General features: G+C 46.6%; 8 protein-coding genes across 10 annotated transcripts; 5 read left to right on the top strand and 3 right to left on the bottom strand.

Annotated features, from left to right (window-relative positions):
• Positions 1-101: 101 nt before the first annotated feature.
• On the bottom strand, positions 102-4,361 carry LOC115762548 (glycerol kinase). The gene is made up of 3 exons (XM_030704822.1): positions 3,908-4,361; positions 595-1,725; positions 102-380 (listed from the first exon to the last, which is right to left on the bottom strand). The coding sequence occupies exons 1-3, from the start codon at positions 4,154-4,156 to the stop codon at positions 165-167; spliced, it is 1,596 nt and encodes a 531-aa protein (XP_030560682.1). The 5' UTR covers positions 4,157-4,361; the 3' UTR covers positions 102-164.
• Positions 2,204-3,777, top strand: LOC115762549 (nitrilase and fragile histidine triad fusion protein NitFhit). Its single transcript, XM_030704823.1, has one exon. It carries the CDS (start codon positions 2,265-2,267, stop codon positions 3,711-3,713), a length of 1,449 nt encoding a protein of 482 aa, XP_030560683.1. The 5' UTR covers positions 2,204-2,264; the 3' UTR covers positions 3,714-3,777.
• Positions 4,362-4,585: 224 nt separating the features above from the next.
• Positions 4,586-5,899, top strand: LOC115762550 (uncharacterized protein C3orf38 homolog). The gene is made up of 2 exons (XM_030704824.1): positions 4,586-4,860; positions 4,915-5,899. The coding sequence occupies exons 1-2, from the start codon at positions 4,734-4,736 to the stop codon at positions 5,661-5,663; spliced, it is 876 nt and encodes a 291-aa protein (XP_030560684.1). The 5' UTR covers positions 4,586-4,733; the 3' UTR covers positions 5,664-5,899.
• Positions 5,900-7,000: 1,101 nt separating this feature from the next.
• On the bottom strand, positions 7,001-12,054 carry LOC115762766 (serine/threonine-protein kinase PRP4 homolog). Of its 3 annotated transcripts, XM_030705113.1 has the most exons (11): positions 11,887-12,054; positions 11,378-11,752; positions 9,953-11,012; positions 9,535-9,813; positions 9,223-9,455; positions 8,884-8,992; positions 8,275-8,811; positions 7,978-8,203; positions 7,401-7,475; positions 7,169-7,243; positions 7,002-7,094 (listed from the first exon to the last, which is right to left on the bottom strand). In XM_030705113.1, exons 1-8 carry the CDS (start codon positions 11,904-11,906, stop codon positions 8,000-8,002), a joined length of 2,817 nt encoding a protein of 938 aa, XP_030560973.1. In that variant the 5' UTR covers positions 11,907-12,054; the 3' UTR covers positions 7,002-7,094; positions 7,169-7,243; positions 7,401-7,475; positions 7,978-7,999. The 3 variants fall into 3 exon arrangements, with proteins under 3 accessions (XP_030560970.1, XP_030560973.1, XP_030560972.1); XM_030705110.1 differs by lacking the exon at positions 11,887-12,054 and having other exon boundaries at positions 7,001-7,094; positions 11,378-11,812; XM_030705112.1 differs by lacking the exons at positions 7,002-7,094; positions 7,169-7,243; positions 7,401-7,475; positions 11,887-12,054 and having other exon boundaries at positions 7,569-8,203; positions 11,378-11,812.
• Positions 12,055-12,438: 384 nt separating this feature from the next.
• LOC115762651 (2',5'-phosphodiesterase 12) lies at positions 12,439-14,455 on the top strand. The gene has a single exon (XM_030704957.1). It carries the CDS (start codon positions 12,577-12,579, stop codon positions 14,419-14,421), a length of 1,845 nt encoding a protein of 614 aa, XP_030560817.1. The 5' UTR covers positions 12,439-12,576; the 3' UTR covers positions 14,422-14,455.
• Positions 14,453-15,493, bottom strand: LOC115762652 (THO complex protein 7). Its single transcript, XM_030704958.1, has 3 exons — positions 15,420-15,493; positions 15,241-15,364; positions 14,453-15,182 (listed from the first exon to the last, which is right to left on the bottom strand). The coding sequence occupies exons 1-3, from the start codon at positions 15,427-15,429 to the stop codon at positions 14,486-14,488; spliced, it is 831 nt and encodes a 276-aa protein (XP_030560818.1). The 5' UTR covers positions 15,430-15,493; the 3' UTR covers positions 14,453-14,485.
• A 143-nt stretch (positions 15,494-15,636) lies between these two features.
• Positions 15,637-16,175, top strand: LOC115762653 (U6 snRNA-associated Sm-like protein LSm5). The gene is made up of 3 exons (XM_030704959.1): positions 15,637-15,711; positions 15,774-15,970; positions 16,038-16,175. Exons 1-3 carry the CDS (start codon positions 15,663-15,665, stop codon positions 16,065-16,067), a joined length of 276 nt encoding a protein of 91 aa, XP_030560819.1. The 5' UTR covers positions 15,637-15,662; the 3' UTR covers positions 16,068-16,175.
• Positions 16,176-16,616: 441 nt separating this feature from the next.
• On the top strand, positions 16,617-25,115 carry LOC115762805. Its single transcript, XM_030705159.1, has 3 exons — positions 16,617-17,127; positions 21,659-22,021; positions 22,082-25,115. Exons 1-3 carry the CDS (start codon positions 16,864-16,866, stop codon positions 23,960-23,962), a joined length of 2,508 nt encoding a protein of 835 aa, XP_030561019.1. The 5' UTR covers positions 16,617-16,863; the 3' UTR covers positions 23,963-25,115.
• Positions 25,116-25,612: the final 497 nt, after the last annotated feature.

The following is a 25,612-nucleotide window of genomic DNA, read 5'->3' on the forward strand; positions in this document are numbered from 1 at the left end:
AAAGTTATAAATGTAGGGTAACTGCTATTCGAGCACACTTAACTCACCAGTATGGAGTTGTCCGGAAATTCACGCCTGCTCCAATTATTAAACAAATGAAAACAAATTTTATTCAATTAAGAAACATATTGCCATGGCTTTGCGATTGGGTACTGCGCCCCACTTTAGGCACCATCAAAGGATCCGCGCTCGCCTTGCGCCAGCGTGGACGTCTCCCAGTTCAGGGAACGCTCAATGGCCATTTTCCATTTCTGATAGCGCAAATTACGCTCCGTGGAATTTATTTTCGGCTTGACGGCCTCGCGTTCCTCCGACTTGGAGAGTGGCCCCTCCATGTTGTACTGGGGCGCCACCGTCTTGTAGGCGGCCATCGCAGCGCCCTGGAACAGATAGAAAAATGAATTAAAAGTGGACCAAGATGGGATTATAGCTCTTCATCGGTTAGGATACTTCCTATTCACGAAACAAAGTTCGAGCTATTCGAGTAAGCAACATGTTCGAGGCAAACATGTGCGGTCGAACATGATTAACGCTACTCGAGTATCCGAACTGGCTTTCGTTTGGCATGCATGCATTTCTATAAGTTGAACCTACCAGCGCTGTGGTCTCTGCAATCTTGGCGCGCAGCACATGAATGCCGACGAGATCGGACTGCAGCTGCAGGAACAGATTGTTGACGGTCATGCCGCCATCGACCATCAGCTTGGCCAGCGGAATTTTGCAGTCCTTGTGCATGGAGTCGAGTATGTCGCGCACCTGGAAGCAAACCGCCTCCAGCGTAGCGCGGACAATATGCTCACTGGTCGTCTCCTCGCTGAGGCCGCAGAGCACACCGCGTGCATCCTGATTCCAGTAGGGCGCATACAGCCCATTGAAGGCGGGCACAAAGTACACATCCAACGAGCTGTCCACCTGGCTGGCCATGGACTCAATCTGGGCCGTATTCTGAATGAGTCCAATGTTGTCGCGCAGCCAATTGAAGGCGGCGCCAGCTATGGAGACGCTGCCCTCCAGCGCGTAGTAGGGCGTCGCCTTGCGTCCCAGCTGATAGCCCACAGTGGTCAGCAGGCCGTGCTGTGAGTGCACTATGGAGGGACCCGTATTGTAGAGCAAAAAGCAGCCGGTGCCGTATGTGGCTTTGGCCTGGCCCTTGACCAGACACTGCTGACCTACCAGCGCCGCCTGCTGATCACCCAGATCCGCCGTAATGCTGATGCCCCGCAGTACGCCGGCCGCAATCGTGCCAAAGTGCTCGGCGCTCGAGCAGATCTCCGGCAGTATGCTATTGGGCAGGCCAAAGAACTTTAACAGATTGGCATCCCATTGCAGCGTCTCGATGTTCATGAGCATGGTGCGCGACGCATTTGTCACGTCCGTCTTGTGCACACCGCCATTCACTCCACCCGTCAGATTGTACATCAGCCAGGTGTCGATGGTGCCAAACATGGCGTCGCCCGTGTCCATGGCCCTGCGCACCGTGGCCACATTGTCGCGCAGCCAGCGGAGCTTTACGCCGGAGAAGTACGGCGATAACGGCAAGCCGCACAGTGGCCGCAAATAGTTAATGTTCCGCGCATTGTTCGGTATCGTTTCCAGCAATTCCTCCACAGTGCTTGTGGTCCGATTGTCCAGCCAAATAATGGCATTGGCCAGCGCCTCGCCCGTGTTGCGATCCCAAACCAAAGTCGACTCACGCTGATTGGTAATGCCAATGGCCAAAATGTCCTGAGAATTTGGGAAAATATATAAAAAAAAAATTGTTTAATTATTTGTAGTAATGAAACGTTTAACTTATTTTTAACTTTTAGCTTAAATGGCCTGAGAACTAATGAAAATAAATTAAAAAAAAAAAAGAGAGAATGAGAAATTTTGACCCTTTACATTTCATCTGCTCCTTAAAAATCTTTACTTAATTTTACAACACATTTTTTCGCAAGTATTTAATCGACGAAAATAACGGCTCTTGTATATTTTCCAAGAACTATTCACTTGAGCTTTGAATAAAATGCTTCTTTAAAGCTTGCAGTTTGAACAAAAGCTTTTTGGCGCGCTGTTCAAAGCTCGCGTTCATTTTTGCCGCATTTGCGCGGCTTGGCAACACTGGTCGGCCAGCAGAGAAACAGTAAACAAAAAATATATGTAAAGAAAGAAAAACTTGCTGATAAGGAAATAACAAAAGAAAAATATAGAGAGGCAAGCAAAACGACGTAACAATTATTTTTACTGTAGCCGGATATTTAATTAAGGTTGTGCCGTTCGCCTCAATGTCAAACACAGTTAAAATTCTCAGTCGAACAGTCGCCCAAATCATATTCAGCCGTAACAAACAGCAGCTGCGCATTATGTCAGGTGTGCCAGATGCCGGCGGCGCCGCCGCTGTCGTGGCCGTTGGCCAGATGCGTGCGACCAATGACAAGGCGTGCAATTTGCGTCAAGTGGAGGAGCTGGTGGCACGTGCCGCCGCCTCAAAGGCCAAGATGCTATTTCTGCCCGAGTGCTGTGATTTTGTGGGCGAGAATCGCGGCGAGACGCTGCAGCTGGCGGAGCCCCTCACTGGGCAGCTGATGCGCAAGTATCAGGAGCTGGCCAAATGCCATCAGATGTGGCTGTCGCTGGGCGGCGTGCACGAGCTGAAGACGGGCTCCGATGCGGAAAACGCGAGAATATACAATGCCCATGTTCTGGTCAATGATCGGGGCGAATTGGCGGCCGTCTATCGCAAGCTGCATCTGTTCGATGCGACCACCAAGGATATACGTTTGCGTGAATCGGATACGGTGGCGCCGGGTGAACGGCTGGAGAAGCCCGTGGCGACGCCCGCCGGCCAGGTGGGCCTGCAGATCTGCTATGATCTGCGCTTTGCGGAGCCGGCGCTGCTGCTGCGCAAACAAGGCGCCCAGCTGTTGACCTATCCGGCAGCCTTTACCTATGCCACGGGCAAGGCACACTGGGAGATTCTGCTGCGGGCGCGCGCCATCGAGACGCAGTGCTTTGTGGTGGCCGCCGCCCAGCAGGGCTGGCACAACAAGAAGCGTCAGAGCTGGGGCCACAGCATGATCATCGGTCCCTGGGGCAATGTGCTGGCCGATTGCGGCGGCGACCAGGAGCTGGCCGTGGCCATAGCCGAGCTGGAACTGTGCCAGCTGGAGAAGCTCTATCAGAGCATGCCCTGCTTCGAGCATCGACGCAACGACATCTACAGCCTGACGGGCTTCAAGCTGAGCGCTCCGGACTACAAGCTGTGTGCGCCGAGCACACAGGCTGGACAGGATCGACCCTTTGCGGCAAACATCGTGGACAAGCGCACCATATTCTTCGAGTCCGAGCACTGTTATGCCTTCACCAATCTGCGCTGCGTCGTCGAGGGCCACGTCCTCGTCTCCACGAAGCGTGTGACGCCGCGCCTCAATGGACTCAACTGTGCCGAGATCACAGACCTGTTTGCCACCGTGTGCATGGTGCAGCGCATGCTGGAGCACATCTACGGCACCACTTCCGCCACGGTCACCGTCCAGGATGGCGCCAATGCCGGCCAGACGGTCCCGCACGTTCACTTCCATGTCATGCCGCGACGCAATGGCGACTTCGGGCACAACGATCAGATCTACGTGAAGCTGGACGATCGCGCCGAGAATCTGCCGCCGCGCACGCTCCAGGAACGCATTGACGAGGCACAAAAGTACCGCGACTATCTACACGCCAGCGCCAGTTAACCAGCTGCAGCCGATCCCCAAAACCAATCGGTGTCCTTGTGCTTGTCATTAAAGTACGGTTTTTAAAACTAGCAAGACTTTTTATATGCTTCCTGGCGCTTGATGCGAAACTAGAATGTGTCTACCCTTGCCTTCCCCCCCCCCCCCCCCCCCCCCCCCCCCCCCTTTATATAGGCCCCGACCCCGTCGCTCACCTCGATTTTGCCGCCCAGCGCGACCAGCTTTTGGCAGGCGCCTTCGATGCACTCGTTGACAGTGTTGGTAATGACGCGCGGATCCTGCTCGCACCAGCCCTCCTTGACGAAAATGGACGGCACCTCGATCTGATGGTAGCAGACGATGTCATCGGTGCCCGCACGGAATATCATAAAGCGCGCCGAGGTCGTGCCCTCGTCAATGGCGCCAATAAATGGCCCAGCCATATTTCCCTCGCCGGTTTCCATTTGCAGACTTTGTTTGTGGGGGAGTTACGTATGCACTAACACTCAGGTAAACGCGCAAATTAATGTAAATTCCGCTGCGCTTTGCCACTAAAACTGGTGTTCGATTGTCGCCGACATATTTGTCGGACTCGATTACGATAAGAGATAAGGTCCAGCCCCTTAGTTGGGAAAGCTTTTAAGGTGTACTCTGTCCCCGAAACCTATTAAAACCCGTTTTGCAAAACGTAAATATTTATTGCGAATGAGTGTGTGGAAACGAAACGGCAATAACGGCGTTTATGCGGCAACGAATACGTGATTTATGCCGGCAACAAAATGTAGCATGTATTTGATATGATTTAAATGTATAACATTAATTGTATTTAAAAGCGTGCAATATCAAATTGAATATAATTGAATTTGCTTAGCAAGCGCAGTGAGCGCATTTTCCAGCACTGCCAGCCTGTGTGTGCACAGCATAAAAACTAGGTATTTTTTGGTTATCATTTACGGTCACACTGCAAGCGCTGTTCTCACACCTGGCCAGCCAAATGCTTGTAATTTATTTGTTTGCATATATTTATTGCAAACTAAAAACATGTCCATATCGGAGCAGCATCGCATCGGGCTGCGCGATCTCCTGATTAACGAAACAAACACACCCGTGCTGCTGCAGCTGGCCAGAAGCGTCACAAAAAATGTGTGCAGCATCGAAGAGCCCGAAGGTAAGCAAAATGACGCAAAACCATAAACAAACCCAACAAGATTTCTGCCTACAGAGGCGCTGGACTACCTGACGGCGCACACGGAGGACATACACAAGCTGCTGTATAAACGACACATTACACGGGACCTGTTGTTCAAATACCTGCATAAACGCCTGCCCGGTGCCAATACAGATTTCACCAAAGCGGATCTGGTCATGCGGGTGATAAATTATTGGGATCAACAGCTGAACAAGGGCACCATGCAAGTCCAAAGCTCAACTAGCTTGGACACATATTGTCCGACCCAGCCGTGCAAGGAAGAGGAGTTCCCCATACATTTGATAGCGCGCAAATTTGGCGAATGGTTCTTCGACAAATACAACTCCGATCAGCTGAAGCTGACCGATTTGTGGAGCGATGCGGCGCTGCAGCTGGAGGTCATTGCGGACGACGGCTCCAGCGAGATGCAGTGCGCCAGCGCTGAGCAGGTGCTGTTAGCGCTGATCAGCGCTAAGCAACAGTTTGGCTTCTACTTTAATCCCAATTTAACGCATTCGGGCGTGCAGGGACGCATCGACAACTTTGGCCAGGTCGTGGTGCTCTGCTGCGGCACACTGCACACGGCCGACAGATCTGTTGGCGTCTTTGAATGCCTCTTTGGCCTGTTGCGCGATCCGCACGCCAACAACAACTGGAAGCCCAAGAAGTTCAAGTGTTTGCTGCGCAGCGAACTCCGCCCCCCACGGCTGCACACCCTCAACGCCAGCGAGACGCTGCAGACGGCTCTGAAGCTGCCCACGCCCAGCGACACACTGGACTAGCCATCGGTGCCAGGATAACTCTTCAAAGTAGCTGACTATATTTAATTTTTTAGAATACATATATATATATATTTATATAACTAGTCTGTTAAAGCAAGCAAAAAGAAATCAATTCTTTTGAAAGCTTGTTGAAATTTCCGTTGTAATTGAAATTTGTATGTTCGACTTAACAAACTTTACTTAAGGACTGTGAAATGATATAATAAACTGCCTTGATTAAGCCCCCGGCTAGGAAATCTTTGAAATTTAACAAAATCAGACTCAAGGATTTTATACCTCTGTAGATATACGAAAACTCATATTGAATTCTATCAGAATCTATTCACTGTTCCTCGTTTCTATGACAACTATATAATATAGATATCCAATTTTCTCGAGAATAAAGTTGAAACTCATAATGGTTAGGTTCTTTTTGAAGGGCTAAAATTGTCTTCCCTTTGGGGACCTCTGCCTTACGACTTTGCAAATATATGAGGAGAATTCTAAAGCCAAGTTTTGCGAAGCTATCTTAAACCTTTTCCACATAAAAAACGAAAAACGACATATGCTTCCTATATATCTAAAATATTTGTTGGCTGGCTCGAGGCCCTTCAAAATATATATTCTAGTAATCCACTGTTGATAGGATGCAGCTCATATGTGTGAAACAGTTTAGAACTCGGAAATGTCAAGTTGTTCAGGATAACTTGGAAAACATAAAAGTTGTTTATATAAGAACTTAATATTTGACCGATCGAGGAAAACTCTATGCTATAAGTGTCTCGTATTGATAATATGCAGCTTATATGTAGGGAACATAATGAAAAAATGTATGAAAGTCAAAATACTTTGAAAAACAAAAAGATTTTCATATAAGAACTAAGTTTTCGACCTAGCATTGGCATCATATTTCGATTCGGCTGCTTCTGATTTATCTACTGCATACTCGTAATTGTCAATTTGATCAAGATATCTTTACAGACAAAAAGAGCCTAATTCTCTAGAGATTATCTATGAAATCTATATGAAATTAATTTATGGGAGCTATATGAGATAGCTAGGAATGCAGTAACACTTGAAAAGGTTGAGTTCAGTGAGGATGTCCTTAAAGAGTAAGTTTTTCATACAATAACTATTGTTCCTAAGGAAGCAATATGATATATGATATGAGGAGTGAGCCGAACCATCCAGCTCTTAACTTATGTATGGCTCCTTAAGATAACTTAACTACTGAGACTTATTTACTTTGAAAGACGGACGGATCAGACCTGGAATATGCCTAACAAAAGTATGGATGGGCTAAAAATCAAACCTAAACAAACTTAATGCCTCACTCCTACGCTTTGTTCTACGCTTGGCAGTCTTATCAGGGTTCATTTAAGGAAATATTAAACCTTTTGCTTACGTTACCTGTTACTTGTGCCAAGAGGGGATCCGCGCTCCCGTTTTGACCTGTGGATAGAAAAACACACGAGAGAGAATGTTTCTCAGTAAAACACGCGATTTTCAAGGATCTAACAACTTACGCCCGGACGTGGAATTGTGTCAGTTTCAACAGACGCGCAGTTTCCACATTTTGTGGGCACTTTCGGCCGAGTTTGCTGCAAGTTCAGAAAAAACAACAGCATTAAACGGAGGCTTTAAGACAAACCATAATGTGTTTTTTTTTTAAAGGGTGAAAAAAAAAAATTATAGCAAGCTGACCCGGTGTTATAATTGGTTTATAAACTGATTTTGAGCCCAAAAATAAATTATTACCAGTTGCGCTGCTCGCGGCTCCACATTACTTTTCTAGACGTTTGCTAGAAACGTGATTTTGGCTGAGCAGGTCCACTGAAATGGTATCAAATATTAATAATAGTTTGTGAAAAGAGGCGAATGCAACTAGTAGTTATATATACTATATAATTGCGCGCGTGTGTGTGTGTGTGAGTAGTGAGAGAAGAATTGGTATATGGTGGGTGTTTTTGTAGTTTTACATAGTACATGCATATACATATATATATATATTAGGTATTACTTAGATCTATCGAAAAAGTCGTAAGCACGCACACATATAACAACTCGGCCGTTTCACAAAGCGCGTACAACAAAAAACCACAAAACTTATGTACATTTGCTTATATAGTATTTGCATATATATAAATATATATATGTATATATATATTTATATATAGTATGTAGAAAGATAGTAGCTGTATTCTATTTAATAGATGTGTGTTGTCTGGGGGTGAGTGGTCGCCTTTGAAGTTCGGTAATGATAATAATAACTCGAATAACTCGCTTTAACTAACATCGCTAACGTAATTGCTTAGTCTAGAAATTATTGAATTACGTTTATTCTCTCTCTCTCGGATCTACATTTTCTCCTGTATAAACGGATGCATTAGCGCCTGATTCAGCGATATACGCTTGCCCGGATCCAGTGCAAACATATTCTCCAGCAGATCCTTCAGCTGTGTAACCTTGCGATGCTGATCATCGGGCAAATTCTGATCGGCAATCAGCTCCTGCTGCAAATTGCGCGTTGGCTTCACCACGGGCATCACAACGATTTTCTCCTGCAAAGGCAACAGAAATGATATCAGTAGAAAGTTTAAAATAGAGCCCTGTATTCAGACGCGTCACTTACCCGCTCGGTTAGCTTGTCTATCTCGTGGTAGAGAAAATTGCAGCTTTGGTCGAAATGCTGCTCCCTGAACTGACCCTTGCGTACAATGCGATTGGGTATTTTGCCTTTGACATCCATAAAGAACTTGAGCATTTGATTATTGCTTTTGCCGCTAAACAATATCTTGCCCGTGTACAGCTCGTAGATGGTGCAGCCGGCCGACCAGGTATCAATGCCATAATCATAGGGTATGCCCAATATGATTTCGGGTGCACGATAGAAACGTGAAACCAGATAAGGCGTTATTTCGTTCTCACTTATGCCCGAAGCGGAGCCGAAATCGCACAGTTTCAAGATGAGATTATTCTCATTGACCAGAATATTGTCGGGCTTGATGTCCGCATGCAGTATGCCAGTCTTCTTCAGCAGTTTGAGCGCCAGGAACAATTGCTGCGTATAGCTGCGCACCGCCTTGATGTGCAGACCCACATTTTTGCCATACTTCTTGAGCACCTCACGCAGATTCATAGCCAGCGGCTCAAACACCATGCACAGATGCTACAACGCGGGGGTTGAAAGAGATTTTTTTTAAATAAATTGATCATATTTTTAGCCAGTTGAAAAACTCACCTGCTTGTGGAAAAAGTGCCGATACAAACGCAGACAATGAAAACGATCATCGGGATCGGCATCGTTGAGCTTCTTCAGGATTTCCAACTCGCGCAGACCCGTTTTGTGCCTGTTGCAGGATATTTAATATTAATATTAGGCTTCATCTTACAAGACATATAGACTATACTAACTAAAGACTCGATATTTCTATTGATCTAACAAATTTTGGAAAATCTTCTAAGTGGAAATCGTTAAAAATCGGTTGAACAAAACTATATTTGTTTTATGAAAGCCTTTTTAAGAGTCTTTTAAATTCTGTCCAGGCATAGCTAGGCTGCTCCCTAGATTCGCACTTACATGATCTCATTGTTGCGTATAATTTTGATGGCCACGTTGGCGGCGCCACGCGCCTGATCACGGCCGCGCACCACATTGCTGAACACGCCCTGTCCGGTGTAGCCGCTGACTAGGTAGCGATTGTCCAGGACCTCGCCGATGCGCACGCGATAATAGCCCTCGGCATCGTCCCAATTGTCTGTCAGCGCCGGATTCTCAATTTGATGCTTGTTGTGCACAATTGTGCTAGGTGACTAGAAGGATTAAGAGAATTTGGGATTAGAAACTTAAGCGAGCAAAAGATATTGTGACATTTACGAGCTTGCGACTCACATCGAAATTGGAATCGACGTCCTGATCGGCAAACATGTCCCACTCGTTGCGTTTCTCTTTAACTGCGCTGTTCTTGGACGAATTCGCATCAAAGGGCTCCGTCTTGCCATGTGTATCTCGCTGGTGTTCCTCCTCCTTATCCTGTAGCGTGGGCGTGGGCGTGCGCTGTGCACGCTCCGGTTTGGAGGAAACGGGTGAAGTGCTTCTGGACTCGTACGAATTGGATTTGCGTGGCGTTGGGCTGGCCGTGCGCGACTCCTGATCATTGGTGCCCAATTTCTGTTCAGAAACGATAAGAAATTTGTAGTTGGAACTCAAGTTTATATAAGCTGGCATTATACATTAGTATTCCACCCAATCTGATCTTCAAGCAGTCACCCAAGACAATATATATATACGTTATGCTGTGTGCCGTTACCTTGAGCAGCTCCTCGCGCTGCTTGCGGCGCAGCTCAATGATGCGCTCCTCGTCATCCTCATCCTCGTTGATGTCTATGTCCAGGCTGACTTCCTCGTCGCTGCTCTCCTTTTCGTGCATTTTCTGGCCCTCGCTCAGCGAGCCCTTGTAGCGATCGCGATCCGCGGCGCCAAAGCCATTGCCAGAGCCTCGTCCGCCGCGTCCGGTGCCGCCACCACCACGATTCTGCTCCTGCTGGCGTTCGCGTTCACGTCTGCGGTCCGACTCAACCTTGCTGCGACTGTGCGACCGTGGCCGATTCCAGCGTTCACGATCTCGTTGGTCACGCTCACGCGGCCGACCGCCGGCTCGCTCCGCGGGCTGTCGGCTGTCCCTGTCCGGACGTCGATCGTGATCACGACTCTGTTCGCGCCGCTCGCGCTGCTTGTCGCGATTGATCTCCTGGCGCAGATCCTCCATGTTCCTATTGTACTCCTGATGGTGGCGTCTCTGGTTGTGGTGCTGCTGCTGCTGCTGTTGCTGCTGTTGCTCTATGCGACGGCGCGGCGTGCGACTGCGTTGATCGAGGGGCGCACGATCGCGGGAGCGTCGATCGCGTGAGCGTCCCGTCGCCAGCGATGCGTCCTCACGTGTGCGACTTCTCTGCGGGCGGGCGGGCGATGCGTGACGTCGTCGCTTCTCCGGCGTGGGCGAGGGCGTGCGCTGACCACCGCTAGAATCATCCAATAATATAACATCGGGTTCGTTTGAGTTATTGATGTTAGACTGTTTATTATTAACATGTTTACTAGTTGCAGTTGCCAGCGGCGCTGCAGACTGCGAGCTCGGCCTGCCCTGAGGCACCTCAATAGCTGCTATAATGGCCTGCTGCTGTTGCTGCTGCAGTTCGTCACGTCTGCGCTTAGCCAGCACCGAATTGGAGCGACTCTCGTCGCCCTCCGTGTCTGACATGTAGGCGCCCAGACGCGCCTGCAGCAGTGCCTTTTGCTTCATCAGCTCCTCTAAATTGAGCTCATCCTCGAGCTTGGCCGGCAACACAGGACTGGCAATGTCAATGGGGCTGGAATTAAATATGATTATCTCATTATTATTGTAACACTTATTTTTATCCTCTATTGTAAACCATGGAACGAGACATCTTTGAGCCCCTAAAGTCTTTATCTTGAACAGTTCGGATCATGCCCGTCTGTCTGTTTCTTTGCAATCGAAATGGTCAGGAATGATCGTTCGGATATTTGAAAAATATATGATTCATATCTCATGAACATCGGACTATATGACAGAGCTCTACAGGAAGAATCTCTCAACAAGTCTTTAAGATATCCAGGCCTACAAAACCTTAAGCCAAAGTTCCACAAGGGTATTTAATCTTCGGCGTGCCGAAGACAGATGTTCTATTAGGTGTTTTTGTCATTAGATACATACACTTCACTCTCGCTACCCGAGGTAGCCACCTCCAGCACGGGCAGCACCTTGTTCTGTATGGTTTTGGTTATCTCCTCGACCAGGCTGCACGGATCCGTGTTGGGTTTAACGATGCGAAAGTCGGCGGAGCCGTTGGACGACAGTATGGCGCTGCGCTCCCGGCTGGCCGCCTGCATGATCTCGGTGAATTTGCTGCTAAGACTTTGGGCGCCAGCATTTGAGGATTCGCTTTGACGCTGATGGCGCTTCTTGGATTTCTTGTGCTTCTTGTGCACCTTCTCGCTGGAGCTGGTTTTTTTGTGTTTCTTATGCTTTTTGGACTTTTTGTGCTTGGCGCGGCGCTCCTCGGTCTCGCTGTTGTCGCTGGAGTCGTAACTGCTTGGAAGCACACACCACAAATTAATATACATACACACACACACACATATTGCACACGCATACACACGCACAGCACACAAACACATAACCTCACAATGCTTTGCTTGCTTATTTGTTGTTTTGCCACCTACCTTTTGTCATCACTCGTCATTGTGTGTAACTGTTGGTGCAAGAGACATGCACCAGTGCTTGTATTATTAAAAATTAAACTTTCAATTAGTCTTTGGTGCGCGATTTTATATTTGCATTCGAGTTGGTATCAAAACGTTTGGCTCAAGTTCGTCTGAACGACGACTCTACTGAACAAATGAACTAGGCGAACTGATTATCGCTCATTGGAGCTACTGCTAGATGAGCAGATATTTAACAGCTGCTTACTGGCACTGTTAATCAAGCATAACAGCAAGGTAACATAACATAACATTGTAACAGCGCTGTTATCGATTATTTATGGTATTTACAGGCATATAAAGTCCCAATTTTATTGTTTTGACGAGCACAAAACAGCCACTGTTATTTTTAATATGGTATCTTTTGTTTGAACAACAGACAGAAATCACTAATTATGAAAAGATTTCTGAGTTTAAATTGGGCGCCTAACTATTCGCCTGTTTTCATAACAGGGGCAGTGTTGCCACCGGCCAGTAAAAAAAGTAGCCTTATTCAATGTTAAGTAACAAAAAAAGGCTAAATAGCCTACAAAATGTAGGTAAATAAGTGATACATTTTACTTTTTACGGCTGACGACCGAAACATTGTTCAAATTAGCTATAAAAAAGCTGTGTTGGCAACACTGCCTAAAGCAGCACGCCGGCAAGGCAATGATTGCAAAGTTTTCTCATTTGTGTTGGCTCAAGTTATTCCAACAACAACTGCGAGTAACTGCACTTTCGACTTGCTTACGTAGTATACGGCCGCACAGCACAGCCGTCGCCATGGATAAAGTGTATCTGCGCCATGCACAAAATTCGGAGGAGCTGCACATTACGTTTCGCTATGCCAACAAGCAGCTCAAGCTAGATCGCAGCTTTAACTTTTGCCGGCGCATGGACGAGCGTGTGGATGAGGCCCTCAGCCGGATACGGCACAATGTCGAGAAGGAGCTGACCAAACGCAGCAGGAAGAAGACCAAGGGCGCACCAGGTGCTGCCGAGACCACGCCGCCCCCCAATCCGGATGAGATAATTGTGGCGCTTCATCGGGACGGGTCCGAGGAAGGCATCCTGGGCATCACCTTTGCCGAGTTGCTGTCGGACCTTGCAAATGTTGAACTCAAACTGCGTGTTTTGGACACCACATTTGATGTGGTGCTCAATGAGCCCTGGATCGGAGCACTCCAGTTACCCAGCTCTATGATGGCCGGCTGCCTGGTTTATCCGCTGAAGCTCGAACTGCAGTTTGCCAGCCGGGCGCACAGTTCAGGTGAATGGTTCAAAGCAACAAAGCCCGCATCAGGAATCTTTAATGAGCAAACCAAGTGGGAACCATGCGGTAAGGGTCTGATCTATCAAATGGCGCCCGCGGATATAGGCTATCATTTAAAGCTGGTTGTGACGCCGGCAAATGAGAGTGGCCTCTCGGGTCCGGCGACGGAGTGCATCAGCAAATTGCCGGTTCAGCCGGGACCCGGCGCTTGTCCCTTCGAGCTGCGCCAGCAATATACACGCCAGCCGCTGAGCGGAGCCCATGAGATGCGCGTGGTCAGCTACAATCTGCTGGCTGATCTTTATGCGGATGGGGATTACGCGCGCAAGACTCTGTTTCCCTACTGCGCTCCGTCTGCACTGAAAATTGAGTACCGCAAGCAGCTGTTCATCAAGGAGCTGGTTGGCTACAATGCGGACTTGCTGTGCCTGCAGGAGGTGGATCTTAAGATATTCGAGCACGATCTGCAGCACGTGCTGGAGCATAGCTTCGCTGGCATCATGACGCCCAAGGGCGCCTGCGCCGAGGGCATTGCCCTGTTCTATCGCAAATCGCAGTTCCAGCTGCTTCACAACTATGTCCTGCACCTTGGCGACAACATCAGCACCTTGCCCATCTTCGCACCGCTCTGGAATCGGATCAAGCACAACGAGCAGCTGGCCAAGCGCATCTGCGACAGATCCACCACATTGCAGCTGTGCCTGCTGCAGCTGCGCGAAACGGATCGCTATGTGCTGGTGGCCAATACACATCTTTACTTCCATCCCGATGCGGATCACATACGCTTGCTGCAGATCGGTTTCTCGCTCATCTTCGTGGAGCACATGTACAGGCAGACCATAAAGGAACGCAATATTAGTTCGCAAAATATTGGACTCATATTCTGCGGCGACTTTAATAGCGTGCCGGAGTGTGGCATCTATAAGCTGATGACCGAACAGTTTGTGGGCACCGATTTTGTAGACTGGCGCAGCAATGCGGAGGAGGCTGTCACCGATGTGGAGCTCCGACAGCCGTTCATGATGAGCTCCGCTTGCGGCACGCCGCCGTACACCAATTATACGACGCTCTTTGCGGCCTGCTTGGATTATATATTCTATCAGAGCGATTGCTTGGAGCTGCTGCAGTCTGTGCCGCTGCCCACGGTGGAGGAGTTGAGCGCCAACGAGGCTATACCGTCCGTTACGTTTCCGTCGGATCACGTGGCTCTCGTGGCGGATCTCGCATTTAAATCAACCTAATTGTTGACTGTAAATAAATTGTTTTTTTTTTTTAATTATTGTATAACTAATTTGTACTCCTATTCTAACTGGCCACGGCCACGTCCACGTCGTGCTCATCCTTTTCAATGCTCAGCTCCAGCACGGCATCCTCGTCGACAGACATGGTTATGGGTTCCTTGGAGCTCTCCGTTGAGGCGGAGTTTTCCTTGGGCTTGCCGCGATTGCTATCGAATTTGTTGGTCACAACGTTGTTCAGTTCATCGTCATCATCCTCGTCGCTGACCTCCATGATGCCATTATTGTCGATATTATCAACGGATGCGGCGTCGCTTTCGCTTGACGAAGACGACGAGCCCGAGCTGTTCTCCTCCTCCAGCTGCTGCTCCAGCTCGTGTATGGTGTACATCAGTAGAGTGAAGTCGTTACGACGCTTCTGGAACTTGAACTCCATCTTAAGCTTCTTCTGTGTCAGCTTGTCGATCTCCTTTTTGATGGTCTCGATTTGTTTCTCGGTGGCCTTGCGATCCGGCTGCGCTTCGATGAGCGAGGCGAGCAAATCGTATTCCATTTTATTTTTTCGCAATTCCTTGGCTATGATTAGCTCCTTCTTGCTCGCCTCGATCTCCTCCTTGGCCAATTCGATGCTCTCCTGATGCTTCTCCGCCAGCTTCGTGTAGTTCTCCTGTTCCTCCTGGATCATCCGCAGCGTTTGCACATTTTTCAATGCGGCAAATTGACATTGTGCCAGCTGCGCCATCAACCGATCGAACATTATTTGACTAAAATTTGAAGCTTGTTAATGAGCATTAATTGTGGATTATTTGTCGGGCAGTCTACTTGGTCTCCGGGGAGTCGTTCTTGGAATTGGCCCATTTCAGGAACTGTTTTAAGAGCATGTTCAGTCTGCGGTCTTCGCCCGTGCCATCGCCATCGATAAGCAGACGCTGTTTTATAATCTCCTCTGCGTAGATAAACTATTAGAGCGTGTTTATAATATTTATAAATAAATAATTTACCGTCGTTCATGGCAGCGGCGCTTGTTTCTTATTTTAACTATGGCAAAAGACCGGCTGCTTTGCTCGCCTGCAGCTATGCTCAGTAAAAATATCGACTTCGAAATTCACCCCACCCTCACATGTTAAACCGATAGTTCTGAATTCACCACGCACTCGCATGTTATCGAAAACATTTGCCGCATCTGCTCGGCGCTTATTAAACATTCTTGTTTCTATTTTGTTTTTTTGAGTGAATTACGCAAAATGACTGCTGTGCCGCCGCCCGCAAACATATCCACATTGATGCCACTGGGTAAGCAACAACAAAAAACATCTATTTACAAGCATTTTTAACGTTTGTCATGGTGCCGGCAGAACTGGTGGACAAATGCATCGGTTCCAGAATTCACATCATCATGAAGAACGACAAGGAAATGGTGGGCACCCTGCTGGGCTTTGATGATTTTGTCAACATGTTGCTGGACGATGTAACGGAATACGAGAACACGCCCGATGGACGCCGCATCACAAAGCTGGATCAGATTCTGCTTAATGGCAACAACATTACAATGGTAAGTAGGAGATGGTAACTGCTGAGATGGAATTATTTTTGCTTATTTATATAATATTTAATTACAGTTGGTGCCCGGTGGCGAGTTGGCTGAATAGCAATTTTATACATTTTCTAAACTCTGAATAAACATGAATAAAATAAAAATAAAGCGTTTGATTGGTCACATTGACTCCAGTGCTGCCAATTTAACTATTTTAAAGCTATATCAGCTTATTTCAGAGTTCGTCTGGCGGGAACAGTTGCAACAACCCTGCTTATGTCAATTTATGCATAGAAAGCAAATTTAGTTGCCTATAATATAACATTCCGCTAACATTGTCAGCACTTATTGAAACAGTGCTGCCAGACAAATGCTGTGCGTGTGTTTTGTGGAGGTGGCAGCTCCGCGCATGCGCTTTTGAACTGAGCGCGCGCGTTTTTTTTCTATCGCTTTTGCCATGCAACGCCGCGGCTGACAGTCAACATGTGCCATAAATAAGTACTAACGGTAATGTTCTAGTTGCATATACTCGCATGTCCGGTTGCTCTTTGCCACTCAGTACGGCAGCAAACTCGAACGGAAGTGGAGCAAGCGAAGCGGAAACCCACACGACGGCCGCCGCCGCCGCACGAATCTGAAAAAGTTTTCCAACAAAACAAATTCATAGGCAGCAGCAATTTGGTCAATGTTATGACTAATTGGAATTATAACGTGGACAGCGCTTAAAGCGAGCGCTACACCAATTTAATACCGTGTCGAGATATTCAGTTCATTTAAAACGTTAAAGCAATTTTGTGCGATTTTTGTCGGTATCTGTTGTCGGGGGTCGCCTTCGCCTTCGCAGTCGCAGACGCTGGCCAAAAGACTTGCCTGGGCAATATGATTGCGTGCAGAAATCAATAGATAAAACCATGAGCAGCAGCTGCCAGAGCATCGCCACGGCGGCCAGCAGCGCCGCCACAACAGCAGCCGCCGTCTCCATGTCCGTTTCGAATGCCACCTCGGTCGGTTCCCTCATAGCCGCCGCCTGCCTGCAGCCCCAACAGCATCTGCCGCACCAGCACCAGGCGCCGCCGGCAGCGTCACACTATGTCAACGGCACGGGCAGTCTGGGTCGCCTTAAGTTTCATCACAAGAGTCTCGATGCCAGCGACGAGGAGCTCGAGTATGCGCAGGTATGTGGCCAGCACACATTAATTGAAAATGGGCGAGGTAGGGCAAAGTATCATCCACCCACTCGGCGGCTGCTTATTGAGTCATAATGCGATGTCCTGCAGCGTGGGCTCAATTGAAATTGCCTTGTGGCGGGTGGTAGTTTGTTGCTGCTGGTTGCCCCCCAGCCGTAACTCTTTATACACATACACATATACCCGCCAGTGTTGCCAAGGGTCGCAAAATGGAGCTTAATCCAAGTGTTAAAAGCACCTTAAGAAATGCTGAATTACATTTTCGATAAGGCTGAACTTCCAACACATGTTTTTGTTTGATAAAAAGTAGCTTAATCCGAGTGTTAAAAGTAGCTTGTAAAAAGCTAAATTCGTTTTCTGAGCACAAGTTGGCAGGGGTTGCCATTGAAATTACAAGAAAAAAGCTAAATTAGGTGAAAAAATACACTTTTAGCTAGAATATAGCTAAAGTGCCAAACGTAAAACAGTACTTCACACAGATAAGCCAGCAAATATGTATGTATTTATGTTGTTCCCGGTTAAAGATCTTAAAATACAAGCTCTATTTGTAGAAAAAATAGCTAAAAATAGCCGAAACAGCTTTCTGTACACAAATCAGTTTAAATCAGTTTAAAATTTCTACTGCTCCGGCTGAAGACGTCTTCAAATAGCCAAATTAAGCTACATCATAGCTAAATTGGCAACACAAGTTCCGTAGCTGAGGATTCGTATATAGACATGGGTCAAAATTTCCCATTCGTATATCTCGGCCAAAATTCAACCGATTTTCAAAAGGCTTGCTTTTTTCTTCATGGTTTTACCTCTAGATTAATCTGGCATTTAAGTCTGACAACGTATTTTTTAGTCGAAATTCATGTCAAAATTTTTACCCCTAGGATTGATATATCGAGGGTCAAAATTTCCCATTCGCATAACTCGGCCAAAATTCAACCGATTTTTATAAGGCTTGGCTTTTTCTTCATGGTTTTACCTCTAGATTAATCTGGCATTTAAGTCTGAATACGTATTTTTTAGTCGAAATTCATGTCAAATTTTACCCCTAGGATTGATATATTGATGTGGCTCAAAATTTCCCATTCGCATAACTCGGCCAAAATTCAACCGATTTTCAGAAGGCTTGGCTTTTTCTTCTTGGTTTTACCTCTAGATTAATCTGGCATTTAAGTCTGAATACGTATTTTTTAGTCGAAATTCATGTCAAAATTGTGCCCCTAGGATCGATATATCAAGGGTAAAAATTTCCCATTCCCATAACTCGGCCAAAATTCAACCGATTTTTATAAGGCTTGGCTTTTTCTTCTTGGTTTTACCTCTAGATTAATCTGGCATTTAAGTCTGAATACGTATTTTTTAGTCGAAATTCATGTCAAAATTGTGCCCCTAGGATCGATATATCAAGGGTAAAAATTTCCCATTCCCATAACTCGGCCAAAATTCAACCGATTTTTATAAGGCTTGGCTTTTTCTTCTTGGTTTTACCTCTAGATTAATCTGGCATTTAAGTCTGACAACGTATTTTTTAGTCGAAATTCATGTCAAAATTTTACCCCTAGGATTGATATATCGAGGGTCAAAATTTCTCATTCGCATAACTCGGCCAAAATTCAACCGATTTTTATAAGGCTTGGCTTTTTCTTCATGGTTTTACCTCTAGATTAATCTGGCATTTAAGTCTGACAACGTATTTTTTAGTCGAAATTCATGTCCAAATTGAGCCCCTAGGATCGATATATCAAGGGTAAAAATTTCCCATTCCCATAACTCGGCCAAAATTCAACCGATTTTTATAAGGCTTTGCTTTTTCTTCATGGTTTTACCTCTAGATTAATCTGGCATTTAACTCTGAAAGCTCTACTGCTTCCGTCTGAAGATGTCTTCAGGTGAACTGGCAAGACGTGTTTCCGTCTCAAAAATAGCGGCTGAATTTAAAGTAAAGAAATAGCTAAAAATAGCCAAATTTGGCTAGCTCGCAGCTGAGTAGGCAACCCTGGCTGGTGGTGGCTTTTGACGCTGTTTTTGTCGTGTAGTGTGGGCAGTTCAGAGGGTTGAAAGCCGCCTCAGCTGTTTAACCCACCGAAGTTTACGCTTGGCCAAACACTTGGCCAGCACAAACCAAGGCTGCGCCTCGCCAATCAACTTTAAATAATTCAATGCTCCGGAAGCAGCGACACGCCATCAATCCGAGCCCCGAACCCCGAAAACGATGGACGTGCCCTGCTACACGGCCTTTGTTCATGAAATTAATTGAATTATGGTTTTTATGATATTTTTGTGCAATGCTTGGAAATGGTAAATGAAATTGAAACCGGAACTGTTTGTTGTGTAGGCTCAGCTTGTGGCTCGTTCTAGCTGCATGTGTAATTTACTATGCCATGCGTTTTATTTTTTATTTTTATAGATAGGTTTATGCATATTCATATACTTATGTTATTTGTGCCTTCTGCCCTGCATATTTCTGTGCTTAAAGCTGCTTCACCTGCTCAACTACTCTCTGGAATTCTAGCATTTTCTTGGGTCTGATTCCCGAGCGTCCGATTGCATTTAATATTTATAAATGTGCAGACCATAAAAGCAAACAGAGACCAGCTTGGGTCAAATGGCAAGTCTTACCGAAAAAGTGAGCGTAAAACCCGCTTACTTTAAACAGACTAAAGCCCGATCGAGTTAATGTACTTTTTGTTTAAACTATTATTATTTCTGCCTTTTTCTCTGTGCAATAACTAATTAAATAAGCACATACGAAAATTTGTATATAATTTTTAAATTGGAACCAGTGACCTCTCTTTTGCTAGTTCAACGCTCAGGCGTGCTTACGACATGCAGGCTCATGACGTCACGTTTATAAAGCACAAAACACACTAATATGGCTGCGTTGTTGATGTTTGTTTTGTAAAAACTTTGACAAACTTTTTGGGCAGGGAATTTGTCGAAATACTCGCTCTTGAGCCTAAACAATGTTTCATAGCCTTAATTCTGTTTTAAACTTATAAGAATATTAATAATAAGACATCGGAGTTGAAGAGCCAATGATATTTTGTTTTGTAATTATAGTTAATATTATTAATAAAAATAAGATAAAACCAATTCAATGTATTAAGAGGAGATTCTTTCGACTCCATAAAGTATAAGCCATACCCTTTCGTTTTTGATCCGACTAGAGCCTAACTCTCACTATTATATTTCAAATATTTAAGTTGGTTAAGTTCATAAAGAATGACTCGACTTTTAATGCTGATCAAGAATAGAGAAGAATAAAGATTTCTTCTCCTGCTCTGTTACATAACTCTACACAACTTGCATATACCCTCTGCCAGAACAGTTTACAGGGCATTCATAGTAGTTAACACCTGGGGATATTCATTTAGGTTCAGCCACAAATGTGGCACACCAAATGGCCGCCGGCTGGCCACGTGAAATGAAATGATGTTTGCCAACTGTTGGCCAGGCTTAAGAGCAGCACGTTTTCCAACTTTTAACAAAAAGTTTTCCATGAATACGCTATGAGGACGACGGCGCAGACAACACTTTCACTGAGCAGAGTCTGGACCAAGGGGGTGAGCAGGAGGAGGGGGGAGGGCTGTTAAAACAATGGAAAGCAAACAAGGCACACAGACAGACACACACACACACACACATGCCATAGTTAAATAGACAACGCTGGGCTTTTCATTAAATCCTTACTAAGGACAGACAAATAGAGACAGAGGAAGAGAGAGAGAGAGAGAGAGAGAGAGAGAGAGAAGAGGGGCAATAGAGAAAGCGTCAGGACATTTGTGATGCCATAAATGGCTTTGACGCCCGATGGCCGCTTTTTAAAGCTATTCAAATGAAAGCAAGCCCTCAGGCTCTGGCAGCTACTGCCCGACTAGGGGTTACCCTATACGCCGCCGCTATAAACATTCTAGTACTCTGGACTGTGCTTTCTCTTACCAAGTATGGGAAAATACAGTCTTGATTAACTTAACTGTTTAAAGTCAGATTTGTAAGAACTTTTCTGGACTTAAATGTGGCATGTTAAAGTTTCTATATAATAAAGCGCAAAATTGTATCTTTAGAGAGACAGGCAAGACTAGATCAAACTAGCTAGACTTCTTGATCAAGAATAAGTATACAAGAAGAGTCTATAGCTATAGTAATAGTAATGCCAAAAAACCAAGTTTTGAAGTGGATATTATAAGACTGGGAGGGGATATGGAAAGAAAATGATTAAGTCTGCATATGTTACAGGATGATGAGACAGACAAGGTTAGATCAAATAAGCTCGTCTTCTTTTAAGGTCGGAGATGTTTCCTTCTCAATTGCGATGGGTTCGGAGTATAACAAGAAAAAGAAAATTTCTGTCAGGATTAAGAAGAGAAGGGAGAGAGAAGAGTAGATATCATTAAGAGTTTGGTTCAGATATTTGTCCAGAGTCCAAAAAGTTGCTCAAACTTATCCCCCATGGATCCCATGGCATTTTTATCATGTAGTTATCGAATATTCCATGACTTATCCTTCAACATTTCCGTCACCCTCGCAGCTGTCGCGCTCCACGCACATCCTGGGCCGCTACAAGTCAGAGCGTTTTCTGGCCTCCAAGCCGGACGAGGATCGACGGCGACGCACGATCATTGTGGAGAAGAGGAACGACTCGTACGGCTTCACGCTGCAGAGCTATGGCATACACTACAAGTGCGACGAGGAGCTGGAGATGATCACGTACGTAGACTATGTGGAGTATGGCGGGCCGGCCTATCGGGCCGGAATGCGCGAGGGCGATGTTATACTCTCGATCAATGGCAACGACATGGAGAAGGCCGATCACAAGACCATCGTGGATTTCATCAAGAAGTGCGAGCTGCGCATGCGCATGGTTGTGCTCTTCGAGGATTGTGTGCGCAAGGTAAGTTGCGGGTCATACTCTTCCAGTTAATCCTCTAAAGAAACCCATCATTTCGCACAGGTGGATCTGCACATGCGCTACATCCAGCTGCAGAGCATGCTGCAGCAGAAGATGAACGAGCTGGAGCGTGTGCATCTGCGCGAACGCGAGCTCCTGGAGGGCAAGTGGAAGACGCACAGCTTGCCGGCGCGTAAGAAGGCAAATGCCGCCAACAGCTCGCCCAGCGAAGGCGACGGCATCTCGCCCACGGAGCCGGGCGCCAACGAGCCGGGCTTCTATCGACCCGCCCTGTCCACCGAGGATGTGGCCAACATGGTGCTGCGACAGCAACCGGTGATCATACCGCCGCCGGCACAGTTTATGCTCACCTATCACTATCTGGACCCGAGCTATCGCTATGTGCTGCGGCCCGCGCACCTCGAGGCGGGGCTGCAGCGAAGCAGCAGCAGCGATCCCCACCAAGCGCAGCAGGCCATGCAGTACATGCTGCAGCGCACCGAGTCGCTGGACACGAACAGCGCCAGCCAGGCGACGCAGTATCATAGCGCCAGCGCTGGAGCAGGAGGAGGAGGGTTAGGTGTTGGTTCCGGGGTGAAGCCGCCGGCGCCGCCGCCGCGCACCTGCGAGAAGCACAAGCCGCCCGCCAAGCTGGAGAAGACAAAGCATTGCCATGCCGGACACTCGTGCAATCCCTGTGTGGGCCACTTTCGCTGGAAGTCCGCGGAGAAGTCGCACAGCAATGGGGATAATGTCAGTCTCGATGCTTACGATCTGGCCAGTCCCTGCTGCGATACGCAGTGCGTGCCGACACGTCGTCGCCATCGCCAGCACAAGGAGCACACGCACAAGCACAAGCATCGCGACCGGGAAAGAGAGCGCTCCGAGCCGAAGGATAAACAGGCAGCGGGTCGGCACAAGACGCATGCCGCCGCCGCCGGCTCGCCTGTGGTCAAGGCGACGCAGCCGAATCATCATCATCATCACCATCATCGGCATGTGCACGAGCAGACGCCGCCGCCGCCGGGACAGGCGCAGCCCCATCATCATCATTATCAGCAGCAGCCGTCGCAGTCGGGTAGCGTGCGCTCGCGCTACTTTGACCTGGCCTCCGGGCTGGCGAGCCACTGCAGCCTGCATTCGTGCACCTCCAGCGAATTTGCGCCCGCCGATTCCGCCTCCTACACGACCTCTATCAGCACGGATACACTCTTCTGGGAGCCCAAGAGCGAGGCGGGACAGGCGTCACGTCAGCCATCGACCAAGTCGCGTCAGTCGTACGAGCAGCCGCAGCCAGTCCCGGTCCAGGGCCATGTCCACGGGCATCATCATCATCATCATCCGCATTATCATGTGACCGCGACGCAGGTGCAGCCGTCCCAGATCTATCCGAACAGCATGGCCTATGTGCAGAAGCCCAAGTCGTGGGACAATCTGGCCACAAAGGCTCTGGTGGGACAGGGCTTTGGCTACGGTTATCTGGACACAGCGGTGGCCATGAAGCCGCCGGTCAAGCTGCAGATTGCCCAGCAGCGGCATTCGATGCCGCGTCGCAATCCGTATGGCCGTTATTCCACCTATGGCGACGTGGAGAACTATGCGCCGCCGCCCACCGAATTTGTGGGCGAGCTGACGACCACGACGACGACCACGATTACGGCCAAGTCCACTGAGGAGCTGCTGGCCGCCTGCGACTGCCTGACGCCGCAGCAGCAGCAGGCCCTGAAGGCGGCCCAATATCAGCTCAGTCAGACGCAGAAGCTCTCGCATCAGAACTCCTGCCAAATGGGCTACTATTCCCATCTGCCCAGGCCCACCGCGGACGTGGGCATCTCCACGGGACAACCGCAGTCGCAGCAGCAGCAACAGCAGCAGCAGCAGCCGCAGCAGCAGGCGAATAATGGATGCGATGTTGCCACCGTTTCGGAGGCAACGCGCTTGTAGGCTGCTAGCCATTAATTTAGCCATTTTCTAGCCAAATTCGGTGCTTGGCAGAGCTTTTTCGCCGGAAACAGTTGAAATTTTAAGCTTATTTAGCTATTTTTTAACAAATCTGGCAACCCTTTTCATTGCCAGTTTTTGCTCAGCAACAGTGTTGCCAATTCAGCTATTTTCTTGTTAAATACGGATATTTTCCGATGTCTTCAGACAAAAATAGTTAAATTTTAAACCTTTTTATCTACTCTTTGGCAACTCTGCATATGGCTAAAATGTGCTCAAAACAGCTATTTAGCTATTTCCAAGCTATATGTGGACCTAAACAAAGGCTTTCAGCTGAACATAACTATATTTTAATCAGATCTAGCTATTTCTGGCAACTCTGGCAATCTTTTATTGCCTATTTCTGCTCAGCCGGCTTATTCAGCTATTTTTAGCTATTTTTAACATCATACCTAGCTTATTTTTGAAAGGGCAGTTGGCAAAACTGCCGATAGTTGCCATCAGGCTAGCAACTAGGCCTACACTACACATAAACCGTCTTTCAAGTGGACTTCCAAAATGAATGCATTCATAGGCTAGCAAATGACTCATTTGCAAAACTATCTGGCAACGCTGAGTGCATTTGATTTGGGGGCTCTCTACACTACAACATGTACATCGAAACAATTAGCAAATGTTGCAGCCAAATTTTAAACATTTTAACTAGCACTTGAAAAAAAACAGTAAGGAACAGTTAGAGACAGTTATATGGATTACAACTAGACGCATTGCAGTTTCTGAATTTTTAGATTTATTTGAAGACTGAAAGCTACGCGTAGTATATTTTAATAGAGGTCCGGGTGAGACAGGTTCTTGAACCTGGCCGGCTCAAGTGCTTGAATCTATAGTTAAAAGCTAGACAGACATATTATAAATACATACATATATGATTTATATATGCATGATAGCTATTGTTTTTAACATACTGTAGATATACCTTTAATATATATACCTAATATTTATTATAGTTATTATGAAAAGCTGATGTCGAACAATGTAATTTAATCATTGTGATAGCGCGAAAAGGCAGATACTGAGAAAACAACAAACAACAAATACAATTTTAGTCAACTATATATATAAAAATATATATATCTAAGCATAATTCATCAAAGGGCGCTTTTGATGTAATGCAGTTTGTAAATGTTATTGTACTTTATATATATATTATATATAATACAATAAAATTCAATGTGTGTTCATGTAGTATAACTCAAGAAAAATTGTTTAAATTCTTACTCTTTGGCATGATTTTAAAATGTAATTTGTATTATTGTTACTTTCTGTTTTCCATCTGTTCACAGCTTTAAGCTAGATGGCAACTCTGCAACCCTAACCTATATCTTTTATATATGATAACAGTGTACCAGATGGGAACTATGTAGACTTACCCAACGGTTCGCCTGGAAATTTTTGGTTTCATGTTTTTTTTTTGTCACTCTGATATCCGTCTGATCGTGGCCACAATTGGGCATGAGAACAATTTACGAGATGGCAACTCTGTAAATACCCAAATTTAGAAAAGATTTTCTATTGTTAATTTGATATCCTATATTATTATATTATATATTAAATATATTAATAATATTGACAATAATAAATCAGATGGTAACT

Source organism: Drosophila novamexicana, unplaced genomic scaffold, assembly GCF_003285875.2.
Source record: "Drosophila novamexicana strain 15010-1031.04,08,12 unplaced genomic scaffold, DnovRS2.1 tig00000644-arrow-pilon, whole genome shotgun sequence".
In the NCBI taxonomy this organism is placed as follows: Eukaryota; Metazoa; Arthropoda; class Insecta; order Diptera; family Drosophilidae; genus Drosophila; species Drosophila novamexicana.